Genomic DNA, 16,892 nt, shown 5'->3' with positions numbered 1-16,892 from the left:
ATCTCAATTAACTTCAGCTCATTATCCATTGTCTGTTTATGTTAATCAAGTGAGACACCATCACGTTGCATAAAGACACTGTAAAAACACATGCGCATCGACATTCCTACTGCGTTCACTCTCACTTCCTCTTTTGCTCATGCCCTCCTCTTCCTTGTTCCCACCCTCTCTTCTTGCAGGCTTGGTGGATGCCCCAACAAGCCAGAGAAACAGGAGAGGAGGTGGGGGGGGGGGGGGGGGTGGAGAGAAGGAGGAGAAACTGCATTGTGGAACAAATGAGCTCAGCATGCTGAACTACACCAAAGCCAAACACTGACTCAGAGGAGGTGCCTTCTGCCAGGCCGTGAATTGAGGGTCACAGAGTCTCCCTGACAGTAGAGGCAAGAGTTTAAAGTTAGATGCTAGCAGCAATCGAGAATGATGTGTGTGGCAGCACAGACGCTGACTAAATGTGGTTTGTGGAGCTACTATTTGTGTAAGTCACTGTCCTACCTACCAGACAGCAGACATTTTCAGGGCAGGGATATGTGTGTTGCATGCTGGTGATTTCATTTAATTGGCATTCATAGCCTGTCTGACTAAACCTGGCCATATTTTACTTTTGCTTTTGAAGTGTGCTGCTATGGGTGTGCTGTGTGCATTCCTGGGCACTACTTGGTGGGTTTCAGGCAGCTGTTGAACTTAAAGAACTCATAAAACTGACCTCTAGCATTCTAGAATGCACACAAATACACACAGTGTATTCAAACAGTATCTGCATTTTGTCATAGTCACACTAAGTCTGCGTCCTGCCGGGTTCATAGAACAGAGTTGAGGCCGCTCTTGTGTCACATGTGTGACAATGCAATGTGACATGCATGCCAAAGACCTGATGGCTGCTCTCGTCCTTGACCATCTCATCTGACTGTCATGTAATGGGGAACACAAGGCCAACACACACTGTTTCAACAACCACTTCACAAGCAAACAGGGCAACATACTGTATGGATGTCTGGTCATCAATACAATTTAATATGCAAGACCTGAGATTCTTTCTTTACACATTCTTCCTTGAACAAATTTCATCACTGACATCACACAACTCCAAAAACAATATCATTATTGTCTTCGTCTCTCTGGCCTGCAATGAATATTTCAATACATGTAATAAGGGACATTAGTTGTAAAATGTGTGCAGGAAGTTAAAAGTACATGAGAAACGTTCTGGGTCCTACACAAACAGCATGAGTCAGACTGAAACCTCACTTGAAAGACCAAACAGATGACCATGAGAAGGGGGGGGAGGGGGGAGAGCACACCACAAGGGAAAACATTAACTGGACAGCCAGGCATATCCAAACTCCAATCCTGGGTGGTAAAGAAGACCCCACATACTGACTTTCGAAAAAGACAAAGATGTCTCGGTTCCCACCACCTTGCAAGTCTGACACCAGTGATTCACTTTTATTCCGTAAATCCACCAACTATTTAAATGTATATTGATAATGAGAACTACAAATAGCCTTCAAATTTTGACTTGGGTTAGAGTTGGCTTTCGACTATATTCAAGGTATGGTAACTGAGCTAATATACACAATGGGTGGTCAGATATGTTAACCCTTCACTCTTCCTGCCCAAAAAACTTTAAAGACTCAATAACAGCATACTTTGTACATTAGGTGTACTAAAGGCAATTGAAGCCAAAATGAGACCAGCCCTGTGTGTTACAATAATAATTAAGTGAACACTTCAAAAGGTTTTAAGAAACAAGCTTTAGCTGCAAACATCCACCTTAGTGAATTGAGTCTTCGTAGGACCTATATTAGAACATTTTAAACAAACACCTGGAATATCTACCTAACAATCTTCTGATCTCTTTAAGAGTTTCCTTATCCCCACCTAGAGTTTGTCTAGACTCATACTGACTGCCTAAGCCAGCTTCTGACTGCCATATCTAAACCATCACACACAGAGAGACGGAGAAGTGGATTAACCCTGCTGTTTAATCCAGTTTGACAATCTTAGCGACACCATTTCTACCATAGATCCACATTAGGATAATCTCTATATGATGGGATGAAGAGGATTCTCGGCCATTAGAGTACATCAAAACAAACAGAAAGAGAGTGTGAGGCAGCAGAAAGAACCTGTGGTGGCCAACCACCTTACACACCCTGTGTTGTTACGATAAGTGTGTTCAAAGATTTTACTTTACTACCAATGATTTTACAGGGTAGCAAATAATAAGTCACACAATTCACAACAGCAAGCAGAATCCTTACATGTCATACATATGCAGGGAGGGCAGAGAAGTTGCTGCAATACCACAATCCCACAGACAGGGGGCATAATGAATGCAGGTCAATGAGGAAAAAAAGGAAAATGAGAAAAATTGACATAGTGCTTTCTCTCTCTCACCATCTGTCTCCTGTAGACTAGGCTATTGTAAAAGTAACAAGATTACAAAATACATACTGGAAAACTGGCTGCCTACCTATTTGTGGATGAAAGAACATATACAGTAATTCAGTGTGTGTCAAGTACAATCAACTATACCAGCTAATTCAGTATACAGCAGTCGTTGACAAGGTAGTTGCTCCCCATGAGCACAATTAGGTAATTGAAGCAACCATGAAATAATCATTTGTATCAATAGTGGTAGGGTGTAACTTTGACACTGAGCGTGGGAATAAGAGAGAAAAGGCAAAGATGGGGGAAAGGAGAATGAGAGACAGAAAAGAAAGGGAAAAAGAACCATTGTCTGATCTGAAATAGCTTACCCATACAGTGTCATTAAAATGGGAACCATAGTTCATGCAGATGGCTTGGCTAATGTGTCTGCCAGTGCCCAGTCCATAATTAAACCTGCCATCTATCTCCTTTTTCATTAACAATACATAACCACCAAATTCAATCCCTAGACCATCTAAGGGAACAGAGGGTTTATGTTCCTATGGTGTTGTAACACATGGTTACAAGAGAGACTCTTGGGTACTTGGACCCACAGTACAGTATATTTGTTTACGGAAGACTAACTACTCCTCTTACACAGGAGCAGAAATGGAGGTAGAAGATAAGCAGGAGAGGAGGGGGTTGATTAAATTAGAAAAAGATGAGAGGGGATGACTAGCCAGGCTAGAGGAAAGGGAAGGGAGACAAGGGGGCGGGCAAGGAGAGGCAAATAATGCTCCAGCTTCTCATCTCACAGTACAGGCCCAGCCACAGCAGTTGCCATGACACCCACACAATGCACAGCCAACATCCCACCCACAACCCCACCACCTCCAAGGGGAGGGGACACATTTCTGGGGTCCACTGGATGGACAGACATATACACTTGAATGGTATGCTCTCATGCTTGGATAACCCATTATCTAACCTTCACAGGTCTGAAAGCCCTAGACCAGAGTCAAATGTGCATGGCTATTTATAGCCAACTGGCTGAGATAGGAAACACTAATAACAATAAACAACACTGTAGACTTTGCAAACCAAAAAGCAGTCAATGATATCTAACCATGTTTATCTATCCAAACTGAAACAGTGGGTTCTATGTTTTACATTTTAACCATATATATTTGCATACATACACAACACAGAAAAATTGGCAGACAGGTGACATTCTGAGAGTGCAAAAAAACAGTCTAATAATATGATCTGTGATTGTGTACTGACTCAGCACATATTACTGGAAGAGTTTTGTATGACGGCATTGTTACTGTAGACCATTCTAGTCTTTGCAGGTCTTGTTTGATGCATCTCAGCTTGGTAAGGAAGTGTGATCATGCATGGCAAATGATGACAAAGCCTTGCACTCCAGTGACACACACCAGAGTCATAACTTTGAAGCGTAACTTTCAATGAATTATGAATTAGGCAAAAAGAAATATGGATGGATTGAGAGAACAAGAGGGTAAAACAGGCAGAGAAAGAGAGGGTTTGGACACGAAAAGAGATAGAAATGAGTAGCATTTCTTTCTTGTGGCCATCATGTTTCCTTTAAAACGGAAGAACACTTGCCGACTGACCAGTTGCATAGATTAGCTTGGGTATCCATCAACGTTCACAACAGAATGCTAATTAGCTGAATGACTCAATGACAACATGTAACCATCGGATAAGTGAATCTGGCCAAGGCTCCAAATTATCTTTTCCCTGAGAGACAGAAGGAATAAATCATGGATCTTAATACCACTGTCTCATTACAAATTTCTAATATTATCAAATACAAAATGAGAAGTCTAAAACAAGACATCCCATAAGTGTATCCTATCCTGTGACTGGGGCCTTTGGAATGGCCTGAAGGAAAGAGAGAGAAAAGGAAAGAGGGACAGAGAGAGGACACAAACGTAGCTAGGGGAAAGCAAGTGCTTGCTTCTATGAGCAGGAGCATTTGCTTACTAAATATTTGATGACTTTTTTGGGTATCACTGCAAAGCTGAAGCTATTCAGTTACACCACCACTGCCATTCTAATCAGCCAAATTGGTTCTGAAGCGACCAAATCATCTACAGATCAGATCAATCATAGCAGGCCAGTACTGACCACACTCATAATGAGAGAGCAAAACAGAGAGAAATATAATGACAGCTTGTCTGAAATCACCTAACCTAATTAACATTTAACAACAATAACAAAACTACCTCCTGCTGAATGCCTTCACAATTTGGACGATGACAGCATACAAGGAGGACTCACCCGGTCTTTATCGTCCGCTACGTCGCACAGCACATCATCCAGATCAAGAATACCTCCATCTCCATGTTCCAGCCTGTGCACCTGAATCCAGTATGCTTGGTCCTAAAAGAGAGAGAGAGAAAAATAAAGAGAAAGAAAGGAGATTATAAGTGAATTTAATTAGGTGCTAAATCCAGCCCATGTAATTTGGCTAAACATCTTGACCACAAACTAATGGACACAAAACTGAAAGACCACTATTACTCCGTATACATTAAACTAACCACATGGGTGCATTAGAAGCCTTGATAGCTCGGAGAATTATTACCCCTGTACACTATATTCAAAACAGTTTGATGATACTGTATGTTTTCTGATAGTAAGATGAGATAAAGAGACAAAACAAAGTTCCCTGCTTTAATCCTCTTGTATCTTTTATATGATGTGAGCAGTTTTTCATTTGCATTTGAGGGCAGATTTTGACTATGGTCTGGGGCTAGGCTAATGAATACCAAACAAATAGCTAAGTAACATTGGTGAAGTGATATTGGCCTCCGGGAAGATGTGCATGGCTTGACAAGTTGTTGGGCCCCAGTTCCAGGTGAAACATGAAGCACATTCCAGGATATTTACACATCTCATCAACTGCTGAGGGATAGCTGAGGGAGAAAGGCACCCTGGGAAAGAGCTGCCAGGCAGATGGGCTTGACAGCTCAAACAACTGTGACACACACAGACTGCTGCAGCAGTACCAAATCCAAACACTGTCATCACAAAACGGAGAATAAGTCACATGTTTCACTGTGTAATGGAACGGAACACACAGAGTATCTACACAGTACAAAGAGTCATGGGGAGAGGGAGAGATGGAAATCACACTCACACTCTGGGAAAATAAAAATTCTACATTCTACCATTCTACCGCATAGCTCTTCACCAACGACATCCTCCTTTCTGCCGACTCCAGTTTCCACACCATCCTCCTCCTAGTCATCAGCGCAGCCTCATGGCCTAGTGAGATTGCATGATTTCAGCCTGACTTTGCCCAACATATCCAGCTGAAGGAGGAACGTGTCTTGTATTGTAGTGTAATTGTCTGTGACGTTCCAAGACACCACAAAGAAAAGTCTAGCATGTCAGAATTTTGGGGGAATCTCCTACGACACCCGTGTTGACACTGACACTATGATGACACACGACACAAACGATAGCATACATGATCTTGTAATGCAGCCAATCTCCCGACCAAGACACTGCAAGAATGTATGGTTTTTTGATTGCATAGTGCAACATGGTCAATCCTAAATCAAATGTCCAACAAAAAAATCGTGTACCCTGACAAAGCCATGAGATACCATCAAACATTTCATCCTCTTCAACCTAAAGCATCTCTTATCTCTCTGACAAACACCATTACAGATACATAAACAACTGTTAACAACAACACAGTCACTCATGGTGTCCCCCCAGGGGTCAGTTCAACAAATTCAATAGGGTCAGTATACAAATTAAATATATTATATATTATTACTCTTGAGCTTTTTGTGGCTTCATGCCTTCAGGCAGACTTCAACAAGCAACAGTGTGTGCACCCACAATCAATAAGATTACTCTTATTTTTATAAGCAACGTCAGACACTCAAAGACAAAGAGAATTTCAACTGAGTATGTAAGATGCTGTCATGTAAAAGTGGTATTAACTGAATGCTGTTTAAGATTAAATGCTGCTTTTGCGTTTAAGCAAGATAGTCATGTCTACAGAGTTGGAGGTCATTCAGTGCCCACGGCCCACCAACTACAATATGCATTAGTAAGCACCCAAAAGACATATGACCAAATTGCTAACATTCCACTGTATGCAGTCACTCCAGAGTGAGTGAGTGAGTGAGTGAGTGAGAGTGAGAGTGTGTCTGTGTGTGTGAGAATGTGACACAGAGGAAAGAATGTGTGAGCTCTGTAGAGAAAGACAGAATTTGAGTCTCTATTTATGAAAAATTTAATAGAACAAACTAGTAGCTTCAGTCAAAACTGTACGGTTTGCAAGAAGAGAAAAAAGATGCCTGTGGGAAGGCAATGAGGCAAGGGATGAGCAGTGGATTCATGTGACATTAAAAATGGACAGGTCAGGTAGGACCTTCCCCCAAGACAAGTGACATCTGGCTATATCTACTTCATGCAGAAAAGTGCACACGCAACCACACTCACACTCTCACACACACACACACACACACACACACACAGCACGTGTATTAATCATACTCTCCAAACGGGCTGGTGAGAAATTCCTCCCAAATATCAAACGATTGTTTATCTGCAACAAGCCACCTACACACACAGATTATGGACTGCACATTCAGTTGTGAATTCATGCTTGTGGAAAGCACAAATCCACTTTGATGACAGGAGGAAACACACTGACTCCAATATAGCAAAGGGAGTAGAAGAAAATAAAGGGGAGACAGAGATGTTTGTGTGAACAACTGGGGCTCCATCCATCAGGCATGAGGGCTGGGAAAGAAGGCAAGGAAAGAAAAAAAAAAAAAACCTACTGAGCTCCCTCTCTCAATCAAATATTGTTCTTATGGTTAGAAACTGACAAGACTTTACATTTAGTCCTGAACGTTATATTTTCAACCTGGGAGGTCATGTTGTCTTTTCAGGGGAAGCAAGGTTCAGACATTCAGCAATCTTCCCAACCCCCATACACACCTTTTACTGAATCAACAGCACCATTGTGACTCCATCTCAAAAATATGTCACTTTCAAAAAATATACAAGCTAGCTGCCTGTGTTCTGTGAGTGCTGCAATGAATTACAAAGCAGTCACAGCCTTGTTGTTTACCTGCCCCTTTACTTGCCTCTTCATGAAATATGAGCACAGATCGGCTAGGTCGGCAGGCCATTTACTGCCTTGCCAAATCATTAAGAGCTTGTTTTACGACAAATACATACAATCACACACAGATTCACACTATGTGTAATGTCAATGAGATATTGGCCAATGAGACTTTTGGCCTAACATGACTTCATGAGTCATTTCCTTACTCTAAAAACAGGTACTTATCTGATCATGTACCTTACATTCATGTTGTGTGTAAGCACACAGCACAGAACAAACAATGGGTCTCCTCACAAGCTAGTACTGAATCGGCTTCTTAAGCAGGCTTGCATGAATCAGGGAAACACAGGTCACCATGAATTGCTGTTCTCTGCTTCACTGTTACTCTTATTAATTAGCTAATTCATTTATGACAATGGCAGTAGAATTCAGTGGAACAGCACTGATCACACTTTCTACAGACAATGCCATCGTGTCACAAAGATATCAGAAGAAATGCACTCAACAAAACAATAATGTAATTTACTTTACCCTTATTAGTTTAAAGTATACTGAACATAGTGATCTATTTATTACAGATGAAGTGCTGCAGAAAAAAGACAAATCCTTACATTCTGATATTTGTCAGCAACAAATGCAAGAATTACTTTTGAGAACGACTGTACAGCTTACAGTATATGCAAAGACTGTTTAATTAACGATGTGCTGATAAATTAATGTCTCCTGTGTCTCTGTCCCTATAAGAAGCTGTTGAGCAAGAGCTTGCATGGACATGCCTTACAGTGACACTTGAGCACAACATCCTGAGCTATTCCAGTGTGCAGTGGCAGTAGCCTACATCATTGAATTTACTCAGGATGTACAAACATCACAAAGACCATGACCACATGGACACACTATGCTATGCATGCAGGTACAGTACAAGCACAAACAAGCACAGCTTCTCTGACAAAATGATCAGGCCAAGCCAGTTGAGAAACACACACAAATGCTGGACCCATGAAAAGTGGGCTATTTAGGAAAATGTACAGTGTTGCAAGAGCCCAACAATCCATCTCTCATTTACAGGCTTACAGAACTCAGCAGCCAGACTTTTGACAAAGTTTAAATTAAGGGAACACATTCACCCCAGTTCTGGCCAGTCTACACTGGTTGCCAGTGAGTTTAAGGATTGAAAAATCCTCCTAATAACCTATAAAGCTTTATATGGTTTGGCACCTGACTATTTAAAAGATTTAATAACCCCCTACTGTCCAGTCCTGTCCAATTGCAGTAAAGCAATTTGTAATTCTCCAGGTCAGAGGAGAGCAAGTAGCAAGGCTGATTCTCTGTAGACAGCTAGGTTAGGGCTGCGGAAGGCACGTGATTATCCCTATAACATTAGTTTACCATGAAAATGACTTTGGAGCTGGCATATTAAGGTGAAAAACTTGCATAGGACGCCTTTATTTGGATAAAAGTTACACATGACTAAATCTAATGTAATGTCGGTGACACGTGTAGAGAAGTAAGCACATGCTGACTATAAAGAGATGCAATGTTATGACCCGAGCTGCTGGAAGGTGATAAATAACCATCATCAGAAAGAGTCAATACCTTGTGTCTGTGTGTGTGTGTGAGAGGGGGTGGGGGGGGGGCTGAAGCCTCATTATTAATGGCTCATCACAGACCAGGTATTTCTTTAGTTCTGCCATGACCTCACCAAGCCTCTTACCACAGAATCCCAGCTTGTTTAGCTTGGCCTGTTAGCATTAGCTGGTTTAGTAGTGTTCTGTGGCTGAGTGCCAAAACCCCTCTGTCCTACATCTCTTGCTATTCCACACTCCTCTCCTGAGCTTGTTGGCTTAGGTCATTAAAAAGGAGGCCTCTGGTTTCTCACTGGCGTCTCACAGCATGGACTCCACTCATTTCCTGAATACTTAAAACCACTATGAGGCCGGAGATGGGAAACGTATTCTTCTCTGAAGCCCTAGACGAAGTGCTCATTTCTGGGTTAGGCAAAACAGTTAAAGCCCTAGCCTACGTATGTCCCCCACGGACCAGAGCACTGACACAAATTAGGAGATGAACTTTAGAGTTAAAGTAAGTTCTCAGTTATAGCAGCATGTGGTGTCTTATTACAAACCAAAAAAAAAAAAAGAGCTGACTCAACTCAATACTAAAGGTTCCCACGTCCCAGTAAACCCAAGGTTGATCATCATTGGGAAATGCAAGGCTGCCTCATGCACCAGAGCCATCTCAAGTATTCCAGCAATTCATCCAAACTATGCATGATGCAAATTCATTACCTTGTTGGTTTATGACATCAAATCTGCACTGAATAAATGATCTCTAAATAGTACAACCTGAGTGCCACCCTGAATGACTTTAAACCACCTTTGAGTTAAGTTCATCTTAAATTAAGACTTGGGGCTGAAACAAAGGGAGTTTAAAAATGAGTTCAATTAGGCCTATGAGTAGTAGAAACAGAGCTCTCCTTTGAATGTCCATTTCCTCTGGGTCAGCAGCACATATTCCCATGGAACAACTGCCTTATTACACACAAACACATTTGCACAGTAGTCAGCATAAATCTCAAAATACATTTGTTTATTATTTTTAAGTGGGAGCTACACTTGCCAGATGGTGGCTTTACATATGCCAAAGGAAATAGTCAGACAGGACATCACGCAAGCTAAAGCTGTGCGGGGAGAGAACATGGCATATGGTACAAAAGCAAACTCTTACAACCTAGAAGAGGCAACACAGACTGTCCCAAATCTGGCTTGAGGGAAACGTTATGCACATAAACACACTAAGCTCTGCTTACATCATAGGATTTGTTGACACTACATTGTGTTCCAGCATGTCCACAAACCCCAACTGCTTCTAAGTTTGGCATCTAAATTTATTAGTGTATTTTATCTAGTCTGATAACGAACAAGGTCCTGCGGTCTCCACAGTTATTCTCCCACTTTCATTCTGGCCATTGTAAAATAGCATTTTCTCTCAATGTCTGCTTCTTGTCCCACATAGAAACATCTCCACTGTTCCCTGGGGCTAGCAGGGAATACTTACCACCCCCACACATCTTTCCTGAGATTCACAGGAAATGAGGCAGCAACTGATACAGGGGTTTCACAGGTCTTGCACACCCTTAACCTCACAACAGAGGAACCTCCTATGATAAGGTGCCTTTACAGGAACTTGTGGGACTTTCAAGTGGCTTGAATATTTACAGCAACGTCCAACTGCTTGGTCTTTTTCTATGGTGTTATTTAGCTGACAAAATTATGGAAGTGCATAAAGAATGAAAACAAGTAGGGATGCACGATATATCGGCGGCCGATATATATTAGCCGATAAGTGAAAAAATGAAAATATTATTATCGGTCCGATAACAGAATTCTGGCCGATAATATGCGCCAATATTTTTTTAAAGTCCTAATTTAGGCCTACGTCTGGCTACACTGAGCTAGCCTACTTGAGCTTGGTTGGCTAAACTTTTTCCTCAATATAATGTCAGCGGTGTGAATGTATTTCACCACTCTAACAAAATCTGTGGATATGCGTTCATTTGGGAATCTGTGCATCTCAAAACCCTCTCGTGAATGATCCGCCATTTAACCTTAACAGAGCGGAGCTCAGCCCTATCTAGAGCCGTCTTGTGCTGGTGTGTTTGCACTTTACCGCGCTGGTCGGAGAAACAAATAAACAAATTCGTTAGTGGGACGAGTACATAAGTAGGCCTAGTTCTAAGTTGTGTTTTAGTATTATATTTGCATTACTTTAGCTTGGGTTTTGTATTATTACCTAGAAATATGCTAACCATTCGTGCTTCAGTTCTAGACAGGTCATCATAATTAGTTATTAAAATCTTCGGGGCTAACGCCTTTCATTTCTGCTGCAGCAGGTTGTGCGCAACAGAGTAGAGGGACATAAAATACAGTCTGAGGAGTTGCAGCTTTATTCAGTTACCCGCAGTTGAAACTAAACCTAAGTTTCCCTCACAAACTCTGATTTGGTCGCTATACTGTAGCTTATTCCAAGCTGAGCCGTTTATAAGCGTTTAGTCCTAAATGAAAACGATTCAAACTCTCTAGCCACTCACTCGCAATTCACTGACGTCAGGTTCACTTAAAGGAGCCACACATACTGTAGGGCTAGGCTACTGTTATGTTGTTGACTGCCGTACTATTGAGGACTATTATGAGTTCTGTCCATCATTTGGTGGTAGGTAAAATTACTGCAATAAAATTATGCTTATTAAATGCTTTCCCCAAATCACTTTTCACAAATTGTTTTCAAGAGTAATATTATCGGTTATAGTATCGGTATCGGCCACACAAACCAATAAATATCGGTTATCGTTATCGGCCCTAAAATTCCATATCGGTGCATCTCTAAAAACAAGCGCAGATACAGGAATCGAGAGCATAAATACAGAAACTGAGGGGTGAAAAATAATCTTATGGTGAATAAAACTGTAATCACGAGATTACAATTATGATTCTGCTCGCTCTCGTTTTGAAACTTCTCCTCGCTCTCTGTGTATTTTTTCCAACCGGAAATGCATCATTATCCTTGACTTGCCATAAGAGAAGGCATATCGTTAATTATCAAAACTATTATTGTTAACCCCATAATAAATCATGATACATGCGTTCTTAACATTCACGCTAATGATGGTCATTGACAATGTAGAAATCAGTGAACTCAGCATGATATTGCTCACCATTTTTCATGATCTGCATCTATTATCTCTCTGTACAACTCTTCTAGCATATTGGCAAAAATGCGAGATTGACTGCAGCGCAGTTAACAGACTGCTGTTCAGTTGTCATTTTGGACGTGAGCTGAAGGTTGTTGGACATAGCAACAGTAACCAGGTGGGGCGGGCCTACCACTCTGAATTAGAAAGTGTGATTTGCTGGCATGTTGACTGACAATAACCATAGATGGTTCAAGAGGATCTTTGCAATAACTCCAGATATTAACTTATATACTTATATAACTTAACTTAAACCCAAAAATATATTAGCTATATATGAAACAAACCACCTAATCAATCATGAGTTATTAAAATTATTTGAAGCTGATAATGTCAAGTCAAGTCAAGTCAGAGCAACTACATAGCCCATAATTCAAAGCAGTAAGGTCTGAGACCCCCAGAGAATGTATAGTGTGAACAGGAAGAAATCTAAGGCCCCACCAGAGCTGAAGTGCACCAGAAAGAGATCTCAGTCCTCTTTCAAATGAACTCACGATACAAAATTAACTGAGTCCTTTTTGTTATGGTCCCCTTTTAGTGGACTCTTTTGAGGTTCTTTTAAAAAGGACTATATGTGAAAATGCCCTGAGCCAGAATTTCTACATCAGAGCACCAACATTACATTTATTCATTTAGCAGACGCTTTTATCCAAAGCAACTTCCATTATGTCAATTATATTACAAGGACCATTGTCCCCAGAGCAACTCAAGTGCCTTGCTCAAGGGCACAACGGTGGAAGCCGATATGAACCCTCAGGTTACTGCATGCTAGCCAAGCTCCTTAGCCACTACGCTACCACCGCCACCGATTGCTAAACCAGAGAAGTAGCTGTAACTATTTGATAACTGAAGGTACCAGCACCACTGTTGATTAATTAAAGAGCCTATATTTCCACTAATTTTTGCTGTGTTCAGTCAGTGACAGCAACCTCAACTTGCTTAACTCCGTAAACTATAATTCCTCTGCTGTATTCACTACGTAGCATCTGATTAAAACAAAATATTCTTGCTGGTTTTATATTACGCGTATTGTCGTCCACTCACATTGCATTTAACCAATAAGTGTCAACCATCTCTGCAGGAGTGAAAGATAGGTGAAGGGGAAATTTGATAAGAGCACAGGTTATCAGATGGCTGGATGTTTTTTTCATGGACCTCTAAATCTATTAAGGTCTACTCAGAAGGATGGAACTGCCCGAGTAGAGCAAGGGGCTTAGAGGGGAGATGGACTGACATCCCCCTTTCAGTTCCCTCCTTACAGTTTGATATACACCCAGCACATGCTTTGCCATCCATAATCTTCTTACACGGAGAGTGAGAAAAAATAGATTGAAAGGAAGAGGTGGGCAGGCCCTTCATGTCTGACACAATAAGATTAGAAATCTCAACAAGTTCAAGATGGGGCTGAGTTTACTGGTATTAGTGAGCGAGGAGTAATGCTGCGGCCTTTCCAATGCAAAGCCACAGTGGGCCAAGATACTGGAACGGTAAGAAACGCAACACTATTTGGCTGGTCAGTGAAAATCCAGTAGTTAACGTAGCATTATGTGTTGAATGTGGCAACTCTGTAAAACCAAAACCAAACAGCTATCAAAGTCAGCGTTCCTGTAGTGGCTTTAAAGTAAATCATTAATCTGGTTAAATTAACTGAAAATCAATGATTATTACATGCAATTGTCACTGCTTCACAACTGGTAATCAGCTTTAAATGGCTTGTTTTCACTAGGTTTTGACATAACACCAACCAGATGAACACACATGATGATGAAAGAATGCGTTTTAAATTGAACAGCTAATCCATACTGAACCAACTCGCCGGGAGCACTCAGTCGAAGAACACCTTCACCTGCCATGTCTATTATTGATGATTATGTGTGTGAATCCCATGAGGCCACACACACACACACACACACACACACACACACACACACACTAAGTGCTAGTTCCAGTGGAAGCAGCAAAATAAGCCTGGCATAGGTGTTAGCCTACACAAGTCTTAACGACTACTGGGCTGTGGAGAAATTAAACTGTGAAAACAGGTTGGGAAAAAACCACAAGATATCCCACAAGAGAAAGAAAAACAACACCTTCCCTAAAGGTGCACTCATTGAGAGTTGACTGGGTCTTTCTTCCATCTGAAACAATAACTCAATCTTCTAATAAATCTTGACTTCTTGTTTACTCATATGGCAGAAACAACTGGCCTAATGTTACCCAATCCTGTTGAAAACGTAGCCAATCCTACTGTATATGATGAGACATGCTGTAACATGAGGGGATAGCAACAGAGGATATTGACTCATACTCACTAGTCACACCAGGCACTGACATATCACCGTATTATTCACTCAAACCAGTTCTACCTGTGCCTCAGTGTGCTCACCATTGTGCTCCTGTAGTGACTTAACAGCAATCAAAGCAGTTAGCACACAGATATCATAAACACATCATCACTACTGACATACGAGATAACATTTCCCATGTGTCTGTCTGTGTATGTGTAAAAGCATAGGGTATGAATGGATTAGTGTGAGTATGCCATAAGACTATTAATTACTGTATCAACAGCTATTCATCTAGCTTTAATTACTGAAAGCTTCAAATTCACTTAATTTGCACGTAATTTGCACATGAAGACATACTTCTAGTTTAGGCTGAAAGACTGAAGACAAATCTATTTAAAGTTGTCACTTCAGACCTCACCACTCAGCCACCACCACTAATCGATACTCTACACTACATCCACCTCCGCCTAACAACGCCCTTAGATGTTGTAAAATCACTGGAACCGACAGCTAGTTTCCAATGAGCTATGAGAATAAAATTCTAATGATGAAGGGATTACATTTGCATATGCACTGCATGTGATGCACAAGCATGCATTGCAATACACAGTGCACATTACTGTATGTATGCATGCAAGAGACACAAAGGACAAATAGCATGGATAAAATGCTTTGCAAGAAAAAGCAATGAAAAACATTACATGCTAAGCCAACATCAACAATTATCCCATGAGCATTATCCACCACCACCCCCCCCCCCACCCCCCCGAGTACAAGCCAGGCTCAGTCCCAGTGCACCAGGCTGTCTGCCCATGCAGCCAAATTAATAGGTGCCCACCCCTAGAGAGGAGTAGAGCCCCCGCTTCCCCTCCAAACCACTTCAGGCAAAGCTGTGCTGCCATAAGGGAGGCTGGCATTTCAAACCTGCTGTGTGCTTTGATCCAGCCTAGCACTTAAGACTGGTTGTGGTTGTGTGTGTGTGTGTGTGTGTGTGTGTTGGACTGCAGAGAGATGCAGTGCTGCTGAGAGCATCACAGTGATTAGGTCGTCAGCACTTCAGCCCTGCTAACTAATTAACGTTGTCACAAAGTCAGTTTTTGTTTGTTTCCATTTCTCACTATAGGTGGACCGATTTGCATTTTTAGGCCCAGTGCTAGTATCAATGTCAATGTTAACATTTGACCAGGCCCCCAAATGCCAACCCGTGGTGAACATCTGAATGTGACTGCTATTCTTCTGTAGGGTGGTCTATCCTGGATCACAGAGCTAAAGAGACCTACAGTGACCACCCACTTTATAACAGCTTTGGTTCTACCTGAGAATTTCCCCATTCATTATCTCCACTGACATTTCAGAAAATCCTTACATTGAGTTTTAAGCCTGGACGAAGGTCAATCATGAATTGTGGCCATAAAACATTTTGATTTTGAGCAAAGAAATAAACAGGAAAACAGAAAATAGGCAAAGGTACAAGACTGTGTACATATTTTATTTACAGAGTAAATTTATAGGTTTCCCCACGAAACTATAGTTTATCACACTCCCTTTTGAATTTAAGGCAACAGAATATCATCCTGCACAAATTCAACTTTCAAGGTGAGAAAAACACATTTATCTGTTGCCCACACATTTCTCCTAACTGGCTGGGCCACCATCTTCTGTGAAACCTTTAAATGTTGTTTTACACTTACTAACTTGTGAAGTACTTCTCTGTGGCACTGGAAGATATAATTGATATTATATGAACATGTGGCGTCCACAGGAGAATATAGGCTACACAGGTTGTGGTAAGTCTATCTTGGATGGCTAAAACCAAAATCATCAAAGGAGAAAATGAATAGGATTTTCACTTCTGAAACACACTGAGCTCTACAGCACAAAGCCTGGGCAATTAGTGGAATGGGCAGTGTGTTTACCTGGCTGGACCTAGCTTGATTTAAAAAACTGACATTGATTCCTGTATACTGTTTCTTTACAACAATAAAAGCTGAAGACTTTCTTAAGGTTTTCACACTGAAAGGGTCTGTTAGCTAAAAGCTTAGGGCTTTTAGACATACGTGTAAGACCGGAGGTTCTGTGAATATTAAACGGTTGGGCCGTATATCTGAACAACATAAACGGTCATATGGAAGTCCGAACTTGTGTCCGGTTGTGCTACTGCTCCCCTCCTAGTATTTCCTCCGGACATTATGTAAATGTGCTGTGTCTGAACGAAGCGTAGAACATGCGGTTAAAATTCACACCTAGTGAGAGGGCGTGTCGATGGCGTTTCTTCCGTGCGTCCATGTGGCAGGGGAACTTAATCTGACTTAAATGCCAGTGTCATGATGGGAGTGGCATAGTGCTGTCCAGAAAATCTCCA

The 16,892-nt window shown here is 41.4% G+C and overlaps 1 protein-coding gene across 2 annotated transcripts in view; it reads right to left on the bottom strand.

The window, feature by feature from the left end:
• The window catches only part of pard3aa (par-3 family cell polarity regulator alpha, a), a 281,887-nt gene that overhangs the window by 244,151 nt on the left and 20,844 nt on the right, over window positions 1-16,892 (bottom strand). For both annotated transcript variants that reach the window (XM_076290387.1, XM_076290388.1), the window contains exon 2: window positions 4,678-4,779. In XM_076290387.1, coding sequence (XP_076146502.1) covers window positions 4,678-4,779 — 102 coding nt within the window. The remainder of the gene's footprint in view (window positions 1-4,677; window positions 4,780-16,892) is intronic.

The sequence above is a fragment of the Alosa pseudoharengus genome, unplaced genomic scaffold (genome assembly GCF_046254945.1).
Source record: "Alosa pseudoharengus isolate Yale_2024_CS ecotype anadromous, Long Island Sound unplaced genomic scaffold, YU_APseudo_1.1 YU_APseudo_1.1_scf_18, whole genome shotgun sequence".
In the NCBI taxonomy this organism is placed as follows: domain Eukaryota; kingdom Metazoa; phylum Chordata; class Actinopteri; order Clupeiformes; family Clupeidae; genus Alosa; species Alosa pseudoharengus.
The sequence above is the reverse complement of the archived record's forward strand: the minus strand, read 5'-3'. Positions and strand labels throughout refer to the sequence as shown.